At 54.4% G+C, this 17,457-nt stretch overlaps 1 protein-coding gene across 3 annotated transcripts in view; it reads right to left on the bottom strand.

Moving 5' to 3' along the window:
- LOC122390312 (rho GTPase-activating protein 20-like) overlaps positions 1 to 17,457 on the bottom strand; it is a 186,139-nt gene that overhangs the window by 26,683 nt on the left and 141,999 nt on the right. For all 3 annotated transcript variants that reach the window (XM_043383092.1, XM_043383093.1, XM_043383094.1), the window contains one exon: positions 2,604 to 2,714. In XM_043383092.1, the coding sequence (XP_043239027.1) occupies positions 2,604 to 2,714 (111 nt within the window). The remainder of the gene's footprint in view (positions 1 to 2,603; positions 2,715 to 17,457) is intronic.

The following is a 17,457-nucleotide window of genomic DNA, read 5'->3' as shown; positions in this document are numbered from 1 at the left end:
ACGGGCTGCCCGTTAGGAAGCCTGCGCCGGCTTATCTGGATTGCATGACATCATTGAGCGTACGTCATCTTCAGACTTCAGAGCAAACGTGTGGGAGCTGGGCAAGTGAGTGATGAGATCATCCCGATGAATTGATTCGTAGCATTATATTTGCTATCCAATTAGTGCTGGATATCTTGATAATTTTAAATAGTGTAACTATGCTCTTCGTGACTGGCTTGAACACATGTTTGTCTTCGGTTACTCACGGAATGATTGAAGGCTTCAGCCAATATTAGCTAGAAGCTAATAAATCACAGCTCCGACGCAAACGTCATGACTGTCCGTCATGACTGTCAAGATTTATGCGTTCACGAACTCCCGTAAATTACATAACCATCAAGTATAATACAAACTTACCCGGGAGAATCGACAGTGAGTTAGCTAACGTTCACACCGCGTCGCGTCTTTACCTGACTCAAACAGCGTAAGTTTCTCGGCGGACAATTGGTCGGGGTGGCTGAAAGTAGCTTCAGCTTCCCACGTCGGATTTTCCTTCGCTCTCAGAACCGGTCTCCCTGAACCGATGGACTACGATCGGCGGTCGAACGGAGCTCAGTTCACACCACGGTAATACCTTGACAGCCCACGGCTTAGATAACATGACAGGTAACCGCCAGGAACGATGTTCTTTGTCGATTTGGCCGAACAATGCGAGAAATGAACTCAGAAACACGATCTTACGTCAGCGAAGCAAGCATAGTTGCAGACTTTGTGTAGCATATGTCGATCAAAACAGACAAAAATAAAACCAAAGGAATGTTCAGCATACTTCCTCATTCTGTGCTCTATAAGCTTCAAGAAAGAGCAGCAGCTTTTGCGACGCATATTATGTTGATCAGCCCAGCACAGATCGTGGGGTCACACGGTCCACCCGGCCCACGGTCTGATAATTCCCGTCATGTTCCTCTGACACCTTATCCAGAGACTCTGTGTGCGATTCACAGACGGCGGCACCAGTAATGCTCGCTGTGGCAGTGCCGGTGGTGACGGCGGTGTCTGTCAGCCCCTCCGGCTACCTCCGTGTCCTTGGCGGTCAATTAGGCGTGGCGGACGAGGGTGACCATATCCGCCCCTCTCCTACCTACCACCCACAGTGAGGCGTGCCCACTCAGTGCGGTCAGCCACCCACCCTCCCCTCCTCTCTCCCTCCCGGTTTGAGGGAACTCCGGGTGTGGTCGGTCTCTGACCCCGCGTCAGCAGAGGTGCCTCATCTCTCTTGAGCTGAGACAGCTCGTCATGAAGCTCAAGGCAATCACACAGAGGTTGTTAATCTTGTCTTTGTCTCCGGAGTTGGCATGCATTCCGTCTCATAATTGCTACCTTGTGAGACCTTGAGAAGCAGTACGCATGTATTATGTGCTGACAAGACACGGCCGTCAGTTTTCCCGGTTCACAATAAACGACCATATTACATAGAATGTCGTCATGTTCTGTCATGAGCAACAGAACGTGTTAAAGTCGTTTATCGCTTCCGCGTCCGGGATTGTAATAGCAGCAGTTAGCCAGCTCTGCCCAGTGTTCGCCACCAGCTCAGCCACAGTGGTCAGCGATCTGGTATTATCCAGCCGTGTTCGGTCAGTACGACGTCTAAGATCGGAAATCCAACGGTCGGCCACCGGTGACTGGTCAGGTGGTTGTGTGACAGACATGACTGGTGGTAGGTGGCAGGTGTCAGGTGACTGTCACAGACCGCTGTCTCGGGTCAGGCATGCCAGTGTGACGGTCAGTGGGTGTCACCCGAGTCTCGGCCTGCCGTACCAGAATTGGGACCGACCCACCGACCCAGACCCGTTTCGTACAATGTCGGGTCGGTCTAGCGAGTCATCGTCGGGGCCCACTGTCCCAGAGACCAGACTAAGGTTCTCTAAGGAGCCTGGAAAGAAGCCAACACTATAAGTCGGCCGGGTCCACCGGCGATGACTGAATCTCAGTCACCGCCGTGTGATGACGACGCATCGCCCGCCGTTCAACCGGTACCGATTTTAGCCAATCTGTCGCCGCCCAGACCTGACTTCAAAGCCGGCGGCGTATCTGTGGATGCCTCCTGTCCTCCGGTCCGATCGTTCAGACTGGGCCAGGTCGAGACACGCCATACCGCCACGGCCCAGTCACCCGGGTGCAAGTCATCTTTTTCTCACCACCGCGAGCCGTCGGCAGGCTGCCGGTAAATAATCGCGCCGTGCTCATGACTGGGTCTGCAGGGAAGCTATTAATGCCTGTATCTTCATTGTTATGCTGTGAGTGAGACGAGCAGCTCCGAGGCTGAAATGTTCCCCTTTCCGGCGGGAGATCCGGGAGTCGGCAGGGGTGCCGGTTTGGGTCAAAGGTGACGCGGCAGCCACCCCCACATGTCACGAAACAAAGTCCGGCCCACAGTCACGCCGTGAACTTGAAAACAAACCCGGACCCCGTCAAACGAAACGTCACAGACCGAACCCACCACACCGCGCCGCACAATCCACCGGCTGTCGGGAGGGCCACCGTCAGAGAGAGCCGATGGCCGGCCAGTTTTGGGTCAGAGGACCGAGTGACACCTCACTCGGCGCGATCGGGCGACTGACCTGCTTCACGCGTCCGCGGACGCGACTCAGGTCGTCAGCATCAGGGTGGTCGCTCGGAGTTTCGGCCAGCAAGTCTTGGAAGTAGCGCTCATACTGAGCCAGCCGCTGAACCTGCAACAAGAAAAACAACAGTCAGCCACCGCTCACGAAGGCGCCGAAAAAGGCGGAAGCGCATTCTCCGCAGGCTACGTGATGAAGAGACGCCGAATAAAGATTAAATGCTTTGATAATATGTATGACGAAAGGGTCGATATATTGCCGAAGGCCATTCGTGATATTACTAACCAAGTCTAAAACCATATTTGCTATGGATGTAATGGAGACTGCATTCACACACATAAGAGTAGCACTGGTGTTAGCCTCATTTTGCCCATCGCAGTTCCCATCAGCGTTCGTGCCTAGCCGCCGCGCATCACGATTGAACAACAAAAAGCACCGATCCCGGCCGACCTCCACTTGGCGCCGCAGCCCACCCACGCGCCCCACGCGATAATGACCTTATCAAAGCGGCGCATTCTCTGCGATTGGCGCCGCCCGGAGAAAATCGACAATCGAATCCAGCGCGGCCGGCCCCTCCCAGCCGGCCGCCGCCGCCCATAAACAAATACAATGGCCTAGAATGGAGACTGGCCGGCCGGCCGGCGGGCGGCGGCAGCTCGGCACACGGCGCTGGCAGAGCTCCAGGCCCCCAGCGGGCCGGCACATATAACTGTTCCCGTGACCCGGTGCCGAGATCCGGCCTCCGCAGCCGCCGCTGCAACGTGCGCGCGCCGCGCTGTCCTTCGGCGGCGTGCGCCGGCCGGCCGGCCGCGGAGGCGCGGTGACACGCCACCTGTGTCACCACGGCTGGCGCCAGGAGGCGGGCGAATAACGGGCCTGACCGGACCGTGTAAGCCCGACTCAGATCGGAGAGGCGAGACGCGAGTCATCGCGTCACCCAGTGACACGGCTGGCCGAGACCCAGAAACCCGCGCGCTCAGACAGCGTGATAACAGTGGTCGGTCCTCCAGCATTAAACCGCTCTAAAATAACGCATGCAGGTGCATAATATCATGCACGTCACCGTGCGAGATACCTTACCAAACCCTAGACCCGCTGTATCACGGGAAGTGTGACCTCCAGACCGCAGCGGCCAGACGCGTGCCACCTGCTGACACTGCCTACGCCACATCGCGGAGAGGCAGCACCGCTCATCGGCTGGTCCCAATCCGAGGTGATCTGTCTCGTGCCGCGTGCCGAAACCGACCGCCGATCGCGCGTCTCTCTCGCGCAGCGGCGTCAGCTGGCGCTCGATGTAGGATCATGCCGTGATCCGTCAAAACACAGACACCACGGAACGCCACGGGACGCCGGGCGCCTCGCTGGTCCGTGTGTTCGGTGAACAGGTGTTGGCAAACGTCTAGCGGTTCAGTGGGATTATCGATTTACGGTCATGGCCGTAAGAGATAAGCCGTGCGTGAGGGGGTGTTGGAAAAGAGGCGTAATGGTTTCTCAGAATCAAACGTCACTATGAAGTAGAGGTCAAATGATATCATAGTGCCAGCGCATATGTCAAAATCGCACTTAAGACCTTGTGAGGTTTGTATGGAATTTGCATTATGCAATCTGCAGGCGAGACTGCAAGACGGCGCCGCTCCTCAGCAAATGTAGACATCATGCATAGCGGCATGAACACACAAAGGCTTTTTCAGTCCGTTAGCGTCGGCCTGAGAGCATCACGAACCAATGGCTAACAAGCAGAGAACAAGCGAACTTAAAAATATCCCAGCAGCCGACCATAAGTGCGACAAAGAGCTGAATGGTTCGCCATTAGCCGGCCAATATCAGAAGTCATTGCGATGCACGGCTGGTCGGTCACTCACCCACCAGCGGTCGTTTGCACGGGACAACGGACCACCGCTCGTGAGAGGTATACAAACACGGGCCGACGGTGCACCCCGCGCCCCATCGGTGGCTGTATATCTCACACCAACCGCCGTGACTGCCTGTGCCGAGCGGTGTCCCGCCCCCAGTGGCACAGCTCACAGCACCCCTCAGGTACCGATCGACAGACAGACTGGGTCGGGCGCGGCCCACTTCTCCGTGCGAAAACGGCGCCGACGAGGCGCCAACACGTGATGCCTATTCATAGGGAGGCGAACGGTCACGAGCCTTCCCAGACGCGCCCGAATTGGGCCTGTGACCTCAGCTGGCGACCCATCGAGGACCTATTGCTGACCCATCTGTGACCTGTCGGGGACCTACATATTGACGACTTATCGGCCACTCATTGGCGACCTATTGACGACCCATCGGTGACCCGTCGGACACCCACGCGCCCACAGCCCGCCCGTGCATCGTCCGTCCGTTCCAGCTGAGTTACCGTAGACCACCGATTGGCAGCGTCGGATGGCCTCTGAGCCTCTGCATAACGGACCAATAGCTGGCGCTGACAGCGGCAGACGTGTGCACAGACTCGGCTACACCCGAGGTCAGCGAGGTCCATACAACACCGGGCTGGTGTGCTAACAATATGGCTGTGCTGTGTGTCGTCTGAAGAGTTTATGGCGCTATCCTAAATGATTGTTACGCTGGCTTAGCGACTCAAGCACAGGTAGCAGTTACACTGATCTGTGCAGAGACTCCTGCTTATGTTACGTTCAAGCTTGACACATGCAGTTAGTGTAAGACACGTAGCGGCTCGTACCGAAGTGTCTGAGCGCAGAATCATCAAGAGAAGAGGATACAATGATGAGTCAGGCCCCACAGCGCGCTACAGGGGTCAGGAGTCACGCGGATGTGGGCTTGGTGACCGTGACGGTTGCCATCGGCGATAGGTTCAGAGGGGTGCCAGCCGCACCCCGTTCATCGACGCACGTCGAGGGGGTGCGGTGATCGCACCCACCACACACCCATCGCACACCCACTGCGCACTAACTGCATACACCCAGGCGCGTTCAGTGCACTCCAAACCAGAGGCGGCGTCCGGAGCCAAGGCTACGGAAGCTGTAAATATCGCCAGCCTGTCGGATTATGCAGCTCTATGCCGGATATTGTGGCTAGACGGGAGGAACCCGCCATACTGCATACGTCGTCGAGGCGACGTTACGGCGATTCAATGGATGGTCGGCGGAGAGGAGCGGGCACACAGGGGATAGTCAGTCGCGAGAACCTGTCAGTCTCAATAAGACACAACAGTGCAACTACATCGGCTTCCTGCCCCGCTATGAATGAAGGAAGATATGAAGATGTGAGCAATTGAGAGTGGTATTGAACTTTAGAACAGGACTTATCAAAACTACCTCCATAGGCCCGTAACAATTCCGCGCGCGTATCAAACAATTTCAGTATTAATGTGCCATTAAAAAACTTGGGATGGACGTGAGGTGGCTTATAATTCGATACGGTGCATTGTAATACGTATCTCTCATCTACGAGAGTGACCGATTATACAGTGGAGAGCCTCCCACGACCTGGCAAAAGAAAACGTTCAGTAGTTACAACCACTTAGCATATAGAAAGCGGGCAGTGACGAATATGGAATAAGTTCGTGGACTGAAAGAGAATAACCAATACAACCAATTTCACAGGAAAGAAATAGAAAATAGTTTCATAAGACACATTAGCATATGCGCAAAAAGAAACGTTAAAAATATGAAGTAAAACCTCGCCGTTTCGCCGGGTACCACAGGCCAATCGATGCCCAAACCCCACCACCTCTTTATACGCATCTATCGGTGCCATCAACTGGCCCCACGGCAGCCGGCAGCACTCAGCAGACGCTCGCCAATAATTGGTATCAATCTGCCAGCCTAGAAAGGTCTGCCACACTGAAGTGTCCCCGGTCATCTGGTCTACAAGACACATATCCACACTCTCTTTAACTAACAGCTTCACTCAGCTGCCGCTCTAAAAACACCACTTGAACACGGTGCATAGGTGTGCAGTCGACAGTATGAAGATGCAACTAACAAACACCAGATGGTGACCGTAAATGCTGCCAACACCGTTACCGATGTAACTGAATAGAACCGTACCTGCCTCCGTCCGATGATCCGTATCGATGATCAAGCGTCAATGATCCGTGTCGAAGATCAACTCCGAACCACGCACCTCGCGTCACAAAGTCCGCTATCTCTCCTCACACACTCGCGTCTGTGCGCATACGGGTCACCTTCGAACGTCTCCTGGGTCGCGCGCACGCCACCCCCACCAGTCCCTACGACCACAGACCGCACCGGCGTCTGCCGCCGGTCGACCGTGACTGCCGGTGCCGACCCGCGCCGCCCGCACTGCCGACCGCACCCGGTCGAGACGCTCAACTGGCGGCCGCTGCTCTCCCCGAGTCGGAGGCTGGCCGCCCGGCGCCCGCCCGCGGTCGACCCGCGCCAGAGGTGAGCCCACCTAGACTCGCCGAGGAGCGGTCCGACTAGCGCGCGGACCGTGCGGCACGCGTCCGTCGCGGTCGCGGCCGGCTGAATTATCGGACTCGCCACCACCGGCATGCAGGCTCATGCATACATGCGCGTCGACCGGTCGGGGGACGCGCCGGTGGCCGGCGACCTGGCCGGATGGACGGACACCTGACGCGCCCACCCGGGCTCCATGGAGGCACAGGTGGAGCGGACACTGGCGATGGAAGCCGAGATGGAGTGAAGACTTTACGCGGACCACAGAGAGCGACAGATAAATTCACAAAATATATCAGATTTACACGGTAAAACAATTCACTGTTTGTGTCAAAAGCGGTTTTAGCAAATTCTCTGCGACTTAAAAGGTGTTATGCACTGCAAGCAATTATCATCATTGGTGCAGATCGTGTGAGTCTCCAGACAGTAAATAATAATGAAAACAAAAGTAAATGCTGCCACAGACATTTGGAGGATCGGGAGGGCCAGATGGGACACAGACAGCAGCACCATTTTCCCGGAGGCGCCGTAAGAAACAAAGACGGCAGCCCACAAGGCAAGGACGGTACGCTTCACAAATTACCGACAAAAGGAAAAGTTTGGCACGTGCACGGCACGATCAAGGGAAGAACAGTTCGCCGCCGAACCCAGCCATCGGATTGAATGGGCGCTCCCCAGTAATCATAACGTCACCGTCGATAATTTGCTCCCATTGTTCTATCACATCTGGTGTCGAAACGATTCACACATCTCAATCTCACCAATTACCGACGACTAATGACTCGTGAAAACGTTCTTGACGCTCACTCACAGAGCAGAGCTACACTCGGTGATTTCAGCCGTCGCCTCCGTTCAGTTCCCTCGCTATCGGTCGTGACACGCGCTGCGTTCTGTTGGCACATCGCCGCGCTCACGATCGGCCCGGAGACCGACGCAGCGCACCCGGCCCCGATTCGGTGGCACCTGCCAATCACCGTCCGATTGCGACCAGTCACGGAGCCGTCCGACCTCCGCCGCAGCCCGAGCCGCCCCCAGAATATAATGACGCCGACGCGGCCGACGACGCATGAGTCGGGCCGAAACATGACCAGAATCTGACCTGGATGGACGGCACGCAGTTTCCAACAAAGGCACAGGGGTGGACCGGCAGGTTTCCTTGGAAGGAATGCAGCCGAGCTGACTCACAATCATCGGACAGGCTTGCCTTGCCTTGATGTAAGCCTGCTCGCGTTGTAAACCAATGTTATAAAACATATAAGCTTCATCTCAGACAGCTTTGTCGCTTGTTCTAAGCCGATGTTACGGAAATGGCGACACGTTTGTGAAGACCAAAGACCACCAGTAGAGCGTCATGATTTCATGACGTTCCACTGAGCACATCATCCTAACGCCAAGCGTCGAAAGTGGTTCATTACATGAGCACGACACTAACGACCTTGCGCAACCGGCCTCCGCCGCCGGTCTCTCGGCCAATAATCCATGTTTGACCCACACACGGACTGGCTCGCAACTCTCTCAGCGGGAGGCGCTCCTCCGGGCCGGCGATGCTCGCTGAGGACGCAGAAGGTCATCAGAAGGTCGCCAGGAGGCCGACCGGCCTCCGCGGCTCGTCAGTAGCGGCGCCGCCGGCTGACCCGGCTGCCGACCTGCCCCGGGCGCCGAGCCGGCCGTTCCGCGCCCGCTCGTGCATAGCTCGCCGGGTGCACCGAGCGGCGGATCGGCTGGGAGTTCTGCAGAGTCGCTGACAGACCGGTCAGAGATCTGGCCATCACACATAGCACGGTAGTGACCGGTCAGTCACCAGCCGGCGCCGCCACCCACGGTCGGTAGGCCAGACGACACACACCCACACCATGACACCGTGACCAGCCGAGAGACCCGCCAGTCGTGAGCGTGACCAATAGAGGCACCGAAATGCACGATATAATGTACGCTCGGGGGCAGATTGATGTTCCACCACTCCCTACCCATCGGGCGATCCCATGGCTCAGCACTGGCTGCTGCCAGTGTTGCCTGCCCTCAGCCCTGCTCAGCACTGCCTGCCAGTGCCAGTGCTGCCAGTGCTGCCAATGGCAGCAGCCAGTGCTGAGCCATGGGAGCCCGATTGGTAGGGAGTGGTGGAACATCAATCTGCCCCCGAGTGTACCTAGGTGGAATCATGAAACCAATTCACTCAAAAGGTCTCACCATCTAGCAGCGAGTTCTTTGACCTATGAAGACTTATTCGTGCCTGTCAAAAGTTCACTTGAACCTTTTAATCGAGTCTGAGTGCACCAGTTTCCGTTTTCCCGGCTGTCTTCGGTCAGCGAACTATCGCACCGACAGGAAACTCTGCCAAGACAAATGTGTTTGTGGTGCTCGAAGTGCCGTCCGGCCGTGCGAGCCGCCCCCACTGCTGTCCCCAGGCGTGCCCAAGGGCAAGGAGCCGTCCACCGACCGAAACCGGCCACATTTCTCGGCGCAGAAGTCGCTTCTTTTCGCGATATCAAACTTTCTCCGTCGCTTGGTGTACTCCACAATTCACAGCCCAACAACCGTGGGAAGCGAGAAAAAATAGAGAGCAATCGAAAGTGCCGCGCGACAGCAGGGCAGTCTGCGCAGTGGCGACCACTCCGTAATTGGAGGGAAATTGATCGTCAGGGAAAGAGACAGTAGTCCATGTATGCGAGGCCCGACTGTGGGGGCGGCGCGGACGATATGACGAATGGCTAGTCTTACCAACGAGGCTTCTACGCACTCCAGTTCACACATGGTGGGCTCAGACGCGCGGTAATTACCGGCTAATGTTAGTTAATTTGATGGCCACGACTCTGTGAATTACGAGGACTGGCAGTCAGCCTCTGGGGAAGGAATGCCAACGACCGGGCGGCGGGTACAGCACGCGGACTCTCCGGTTCATGAAGGCTCGCCGGCGGGCCGGCCGGTTCGCTCGCGAGACGCTGAGCGGGCTGCGTCGTGAGATGAGAACATCGATAGGTCGCTGGAACCGGCTGTTCCTCCGCCCGCCTCCCGTCAGTCCGCTGTCTGACGGATTCCAGAGATGGCTGCCCGCCCGGCTTGGCACGTCATGCATCACGATATCGCGGCGCCCAAAGTGGCCACTCGCTACCCTTCGTGATGCATGGCACCCCTCCCCTTCCAATCAACCACCTGTGCCAATTCTGCGCCATCCTACCGACGCATTCCTTCACCACCCCTTTAGCGAAACAAAACTGCGGTCGCGCCGCATCTCGAGCCGATAAACAGGTTTCTCCATGCACGAGTGTGCAAGTGGGTGCCGCTGAACCGACCGGCCGGCCGACACTTGGCCCGCGGACCCTGCTGACTGCTGAGCCCGGCCGAGCCCAGCGCTCAGCGCTCAGCGCCCAGCGCACGGCTCAGCGGCTCAGCGGAGGCGCCGCGATGCACCTTCCTCCGACCCGTCTGACGTGCATGCATCCCAGTCTCCTTGGGCGCACGCGAAGGTCTCGGCGGCGGCTCCCACAGGTTGTGAAGCAGCGGCAGCAAGACGGCGTCCCGCGGAGACATTAGACGGCTGCTGACGGCACGTCTGCGTGGGGAGGGGTGCGGGGTCGGGTCGGAGGTCACGGTCCCTCGGCCACCGGCAGTCACAGCCGCTGATATACCTGAGCGGCGGTGACGGCAGAACAGCAGCCGCTCACCGCAGGTAGCACAGCAGTGGTGATGGCTGCGACAGACCCAGACAGACAACTACTGGTGCAGCGCCAGTGCGATGAAGCACGACCCAATGGGTCTTTACTCAACTCATCCCAAAACATTACAAATGTGACATAAAGACACAAGAGACACCAGAAGAGGTAGGTAAAAATAATAATATTTGCATAAAATACCTGTCTTACTGCGCCTGTTACTTTTTCTTGAGGTATGTAGCTCTAACTTCAAATTTCAAGCGATGGATTCCTTAATTCTGAATAAAATAACACCAGCTATTTTCTTAGCTCTCTATGACCCGATCAATACGTCCCATTTCACGGATAGGCTGAGCCATGCTGAGCAGTAGGCACATGGGTCCCAAGATAAAAAGTTGTTCGATTATTCTACACGTATTTCGGCTAAGGATTCGACGGAGTGGCTGTGCCTTATTCTGACGTTCATGCAGTCCACGTAACATAAATCAGAGCAGCGACCAAGGAAGCTAACTGACCGCAGCCAAGGACTCCCAGATTCGAAAAGGGCTTTGAAAGTTCCGCCGAGCCACAGCACAGCACGGAAATGTATGTTCCGTGAGCAAATACAGAGTCAACTCCTTGAAAATTAGGCATAGGCAGTGACAAAATTTAGTCAGCCTGATAACTATTTCCACTTTTGCACATTTCACTCGATCTTCTCATGTAAATTATCTTTGAAAATTAACGACAATACTAATTGATACAATAAAAAATATCTGCCTCACTTATGACTGTAAAGCCGACAATGGTCATATGCCCAACACGCTTCAAGGGTCATACAGCAACCCTTGTACGGCCATAAAGACGGGAAAGTGCTCGTTAAATGAAAGACCAAAGACCCCTGCGCTGCCTGGCTCCCTTATGATGCAAAGGGGCGGCAGAAAGCAGCAATTTATTGTGCGTCCTAAACGCAGAAGCAAGATATGCGGGCCATAATTAGCAGAAGACGTCTTCATTGCCAAGATGTGTATGTGAACATATGGAAGGCAGGGATAATGCTCATACAGCGACCGTGAAAGCTAAAGGCTCTGGAAAGTAGCACAGCAATTTCATTCAAGGCATTTATCGCAGAAACATGCAATATTTATTACGTTTTACAACGTAATAAAATGTGATCACTATTCCCCGATGTCTCTTTAAGTTTCATCCGATTGTTCTCTTCCTCAGCCTCTGGACTGGGAGCAGCAAATAGCTGAATGAGAACAGCGAGTGGCAAACTATGCAGACAAGAATGATACCTACTTTCGGTACTACAATAAAACAGTTTCACCGAAAGGATCCGAATCTGCGAAAGTTTTATGTACCGACAATAATATTTCAATTGGAAGCAATGACAGGCCCCGAAACCGCAGTCTAGCAGTTGGATGATATCTATCTTAAAATAGCACACAGTTGCCTCGCTTTTCCTATCAAACCAGAACAGCATACCTGTCTCCTCCTTACTTCGCCTAGCGTTCAGCAGCGTCCGCATTCCTTGACCGGGTTTCTGGAAGGGAAGAGTGACAAACTGACAATCTCCGACCTGGTGACAGCTAACATTCGAGCCGAGCCGACCGCCAGCCACGCGGCATCGATTGGAGCCACGGATAGGGATGGAACAGTGCCCATAAAACACGAGTGGAGAATAGAGATACGAATGTACCCAACGGCCTGTTCAGTGTTCACTACATGGTCTACTGCCTTTTCACTACATGGAGGTGTGGTCCTATTTTCCGTGCAGACATAGTGAGTGCTTGCGTGTTGCGTGCATTTCCGCCGGCCTTTAAGCCCTCTCCACCATCTGTGAGCTATGTAAACTCAGCCAGCGCCACCCCCGGCCACCGGCCGCAGCTGTTCCCGGCAGGCTGACCTCCGGAGGCGACGGACCGCCCCCAAGTTCCCATCGTGTCGGTCGGCCGGCAAGGTCGGGTGTCGGTCGCGCCGGATGCACAAGGTCGGGCCGCGGCCGCGTGCACGGCCGGCGACACGGGCCGCCGCCCCCGTCCGGCCGCTGCACCGACCGGGGTGGTCTCTGGGACACTCCCAGGGCATCGATACGGCGCCGACAGGCAGCTGGGATGATCCCTGCTTACGTTGGGGTGTGCCCACAATGGCGGAATTAATCTCCTGAAGGCTTGAGACCGGGATCTCCAGGTCTTATGCAATGCATTACACGAAACCTCTTAGATGCCAACTTCAACACAGGGGCTCCTCAATCCCATTCCTAGCTACAGCTCCTTATGGCGTAGTCCCACAACTTCCCCACGCCTTCCCGCGGAGGCCTCCCGGCGATCGCCACCGTCTACCTCCCGGCGTTCCTGAAGCGGAGAGCGGGCTGTCCAGAGAGCGGTACCGCGTTCCACGAACGACCTCGACGCCAGTATGATGTCATCGGGTGTGCCGATGGAACGACGTCGGCTAATATTGGCAGAGGACGCACCCGCGCCGCCCGCGCCGCCACCCATGGCGATGGCCACGCCGCGTCATCGCGCAGGGAGACACCGCCGGCCGCTCACCACGGCGGCGGTCGGACCTCGCCACAAGCCGGTGGGATGGCCAAAGTCCGGTGTCCATGACCGACCGTCGATGAGTCGATGATGCAAGACGCGAGCGGTCAACCGCGCGATGAGCGCAGCGCTCGTGCCTGTCATTCTCCGGCAATCCGTTGATAATTCGAGACAATGGCGGCGCCGGCGGCGACGTTGCATGAACGGTGAATGTGGAGACACGCGAACCAGCTCGGATGACGTTGCAACCACGGAGGCAGGTTGCCAAAATGCAGTTGCACATATGGTTCCATTGCGGCTCCCGCACCACATACATTTCCCGGCCCTTCAGCTGTCCTCTGCGCCGGGCGCCCGCTCCGCTCCGGCCAGCGACCTGCAGCGGGCTGGGAGAGCGGCCGGGGTCGTAAATCGCCCCGGCTGTCAGCGAGCCGGGCCGCCTCGCCCGGAGCTCTCTCCGCTTCAGACTCCATCTTCGGCGGAGGCTGAACGCCGACCCACGTCAGAGTTGCGACACCTATTTACCAGCTAGGAGCTAATTAGAAAGACGCGATTTGCGATTTGCGAGCGACACTACGAGCCGCCAGCTGCGATTTGCGAGACGCAGGAGGCTGTGGACCGTCGGCACCGGGCGCCGTCGCGGGCCCTTCACCATCGCCGCACTTGCGTATTCCGTTGGCGAGTGCGAGACCGCATTAGCATCTTGGCGGCGAAGTGCGCAGAAGAGGCCGGAAACGACGCCGAAAACAGGTGTGAAGGACGGGAATCGACCGGGCGGGATCGCGGGGGCGGCCGGCGGCACGCAGTTGGACGCGCTGTTTTTCTCAGCGAATTTGCATGCGTGGCCCAGAGCCGACGCAGCGGTGTTCACGGGAAATGGATTTCAAGAGCGATCCGACTCACAGTCGGGTTCACCAACGGTGGCTGACGCTAATGTGGAGAGGTGAGGTGAAGCGAGGTGAGGTGAGGTGAAGCAGCGGGCACGCACGGAGCTCCTACCGCGACACTGCATTCCGGAAAAATAGGGGCCTCCTCAGCGGCGCAAGGTCGCTGGATGGCACGCAGCTGGCCTCTCGCGCACCGGGGAGCTCGGTCCGCCGGGCCCGCCGACCTGTCAGACTGTAAAACCTCCTCACATCTACAAGACATGCTGTAACGTGACGTGCATGCAGAGAGTCTTCTTTCCGGGGATGGAGAGGATGACGGTGTTTGCGTGTTCTGCGATGGCGCAAAATGTTGCTCAACACGTGTCGGAGTTCATTCTGGCGGGATTGAAAATTTAGGCGTGACGGTAGATTATGTATTGCAGCGCATTGTTGTTTGGACGGGTCAATGAGGATTGCGGATTAACTAAGTGGATTAAGCCGGACTTTTCAAAGTCTGATTTGAAATCAGCTGAAAAGGTTACATTGAATTACAGTGCAATTGCAAAAACCAAAAAATATTTACCTCTGAAGGCGGTCTGACTTTCATATATTCTCAAGTGCAAAATGCCACAACCAACGCCTTATAAGTTATAAGCGGCACCCAATGAAGGCACTCAGCACTCAACAGTATACGGCACCAGATGGTGCGTATGCAATCGGCGACATCCTTTCGAATCGATGAACTTATGATAGCGGGTTTTCAATGCTATGCAAACCGGTTGTTATTGCTAAAGGCCTGTCCAACTGGAATCATTGATGAAATAGCTCTAACCTTGGTGTACCGATTTTCAGCTGAATGGCAATTTCCAATAAACAGATACCGAGCTGAAAGGCCATAACAAAGAAGTATCTTCAATTTAATTGTTGAGACATTCATGTCGGAAACGACAGAAAGAGTAGTCATATGTCTAGTTCGTCAGACAATGAAACCAATTGAAGCGGTCTTTTCAATGAGAGTGGACATGTCAAATTTTGCTTGACGTCTGATTATTATCGTGCAGTCATTTTTACAGAACAAAGCACCATTATGAAGACAATTGCGGTAAAAATGTCCAGAATCAACTGCTGGACCACAACTTTTCGCGCAACGCCAAAGTTGCAGGCTTCGATAAATATTGTTCACGTAAGATAAGTTAAGTTACACGAGTAGTTGACCGTTAAAGGTTAAAAAACAGCAGCGAATAAGGCAGTTTCATTTTTTCCAATCATATGCTAAACAAGGCATTTGACAAAAGTTCAGATTTTCATCTTTATCATCCTGCAGCTACACTTTCGGCATTTTAGTTTTTAACTATGCACGTAGCTGTAGAATCATCGAAGTGACCGCGTATGAAAAAGCAGCCTTGTTAGGGGAAGCCGGGGGAAGCCCGGCATAGTAACCTCTTTTTCATTTTTATTACATACCATACGTGCTGTATAAAATGTTGATATCCTGTTAGCTAGCTAAGTTCATTGGCCGTGTTTTCCCAAAAATTCGGTTTCGTGGAATAAGTATAAGGTTGAGAAAATCGAGTTTTAAAAAAGTGTTGATTTTTATGGGGTAAGCCCGGCATAGGGGTAACGCCGGCCACCTCCCCAGCGCTTTACAACGAGTTGATGAAACCATTATGTGTCTTCCAAATATTAACGGAAAGTGAAATATTAAGGTACTGATTAGCTCTGGACATCTTAGAGTTTATGTCACTACTGGTATTTTAGCTAACGTCTACCACATACACAGTACAGGTCAATGAAAATCGTGATGCAAAATTGACAAAAAATGTGTATTTCAAAATTCCTTAAAATTTATTTTTCTTTTTACCTTAATGCATCATATTGCATATCATTCGACTCGGCTGATGAAGAAGAACACAACGACACCATTTTTGAAGCTCTAGCTTCATTGTCTGTCGCGTTATCTGCAAAAACGTAGTTTGACCCTAGTTGACCTTAAGTGACATGACTGGCTTTGCCTATGATAACATGTTTATTTTCGAAATTTATCTTTGATCTAGGTGTACAGCAATCCTGCTCAGTACCTATTATCTCATGGAAAACAGTGGTTTAGTGGCATTGCTCTCGGTTGGGGGTAAGCTTGGCCACTCGTCCGGGGTTACCCCAATGTGCTAATTTTTATTTTAGAACAGCGATATTCGAAAAAAATGTCATACTTAAGCCAGCCTGCCTCGTCACCCCTCACTACAAACACTTAAACGGTCCTTACATAACATTCGTATAAATATTAGTACTGTATGGTATAACATTAACAGTGCGACAAATCTCACTTTTTAGCTAAAAACCCTTAAAATATCATTTTTGCGCTATAACTTTAACAATATGCAATTTTTGTTAGCCTTAACTTTTTTGCTGGCGTTACCTTAGCTGCCACGCTGAAAGGACAAACAGTTGAGCATTTTATTGTGAATAATTTAGCCGGAAACGGGGTGGCCGGGCTTCCCCCGCGCCCGGGCTTCCCCCGGCTTCCCCTACATCAGTGCGCAAAATGTCCATACCCGATTCCCCGACTCTTCGATTCCAACTCCCCGTCATAGACTTTGACAACACGGCCCGAAAACCTCAGTTCTAGATCCAAGCGCGGGTATTTTTGGCCACTGCACACCCCCGGGCGCTGTGATTAGAACGCCCCTTCCCGGCCGATCTCCAATCGGCCCGAATTGGCCCAGAACGACCGAGCCGTCCCGTCCCAGTGAGCGCCATGGAGCGTGTTTGCACCGTGTTTTGAAGTGTGAAATCGAGGTAATAACGAACTGGCCAATCGGACAAAGCGGACGGCCCGGGGTTGTTTTCCAGATCGCCGTGCCGTGGGCTGAGGTGCCGGGATTGTGCGGCAGTTCAGAGGGACGGCGTGACGCCAGCTGCCGGGGGCTCACCAGAGCCCGGTGACAGGCAGCTGGTCGGATCTAGAAAGGCCAGGTAGCCGAAACATTTTACCGGCGCCCAGAGGCAAGCAGCTGTTTGCATCTTGGTAGGTATTTGCCAAAGCCGCCGTCAGATTTCCATCGTTCGGTTGTTTGTTGGCAAGACATTCACAGGCACCGGCAAGACTGGGGTAAATATAGTGACGTCTTCTCTGAGTAAGCCGATGCTATTTCTCCTCAAACCATCAAGGAAATACGAAACGAGTATCCATGTTGCTCGAAAAACGCTAGCCTGTGGGTCAAACCACAAATTACGCCGTCTGAAGGGTCACATTTCTTGGGCACAAAGAACGCGACCAGGTCACAAACAGAAGTAGAACAGCGCATTGCACAAAGGCGCAGCCCAATTAAGACGATGCATGGGTTCGCTGCACAGACGACGTCCCGGCGAGACGCCTATTTAGCCGCCGCTATTCCATTAATAACCGGGAGCGTTGGGATGACATGTCA

Source organism: Amphibalanus amphitrite, unplaced genomic scaffold (genome assembly GCF_019059575.1).
Source record: "Amphibalanus amphitrite isolate SeventyFive unplaced genomic scaffold, NRLGWU_Aamphi_draft 000391F_arrow, whole genome shotgun sequence".
NCBI classification, from domain to species: Eukaryota; Metazoa; Arthropoda; class Thecostraca; order Balanomorpha; family Balanidae; genus Amphibalanus; species Amphibalanus amphitrite.
The sequence above is the reverse complement of the archived record's forward strand: the minus strand, read 5'-3'. Positions and strand labels throughout refer to the sequence as shown.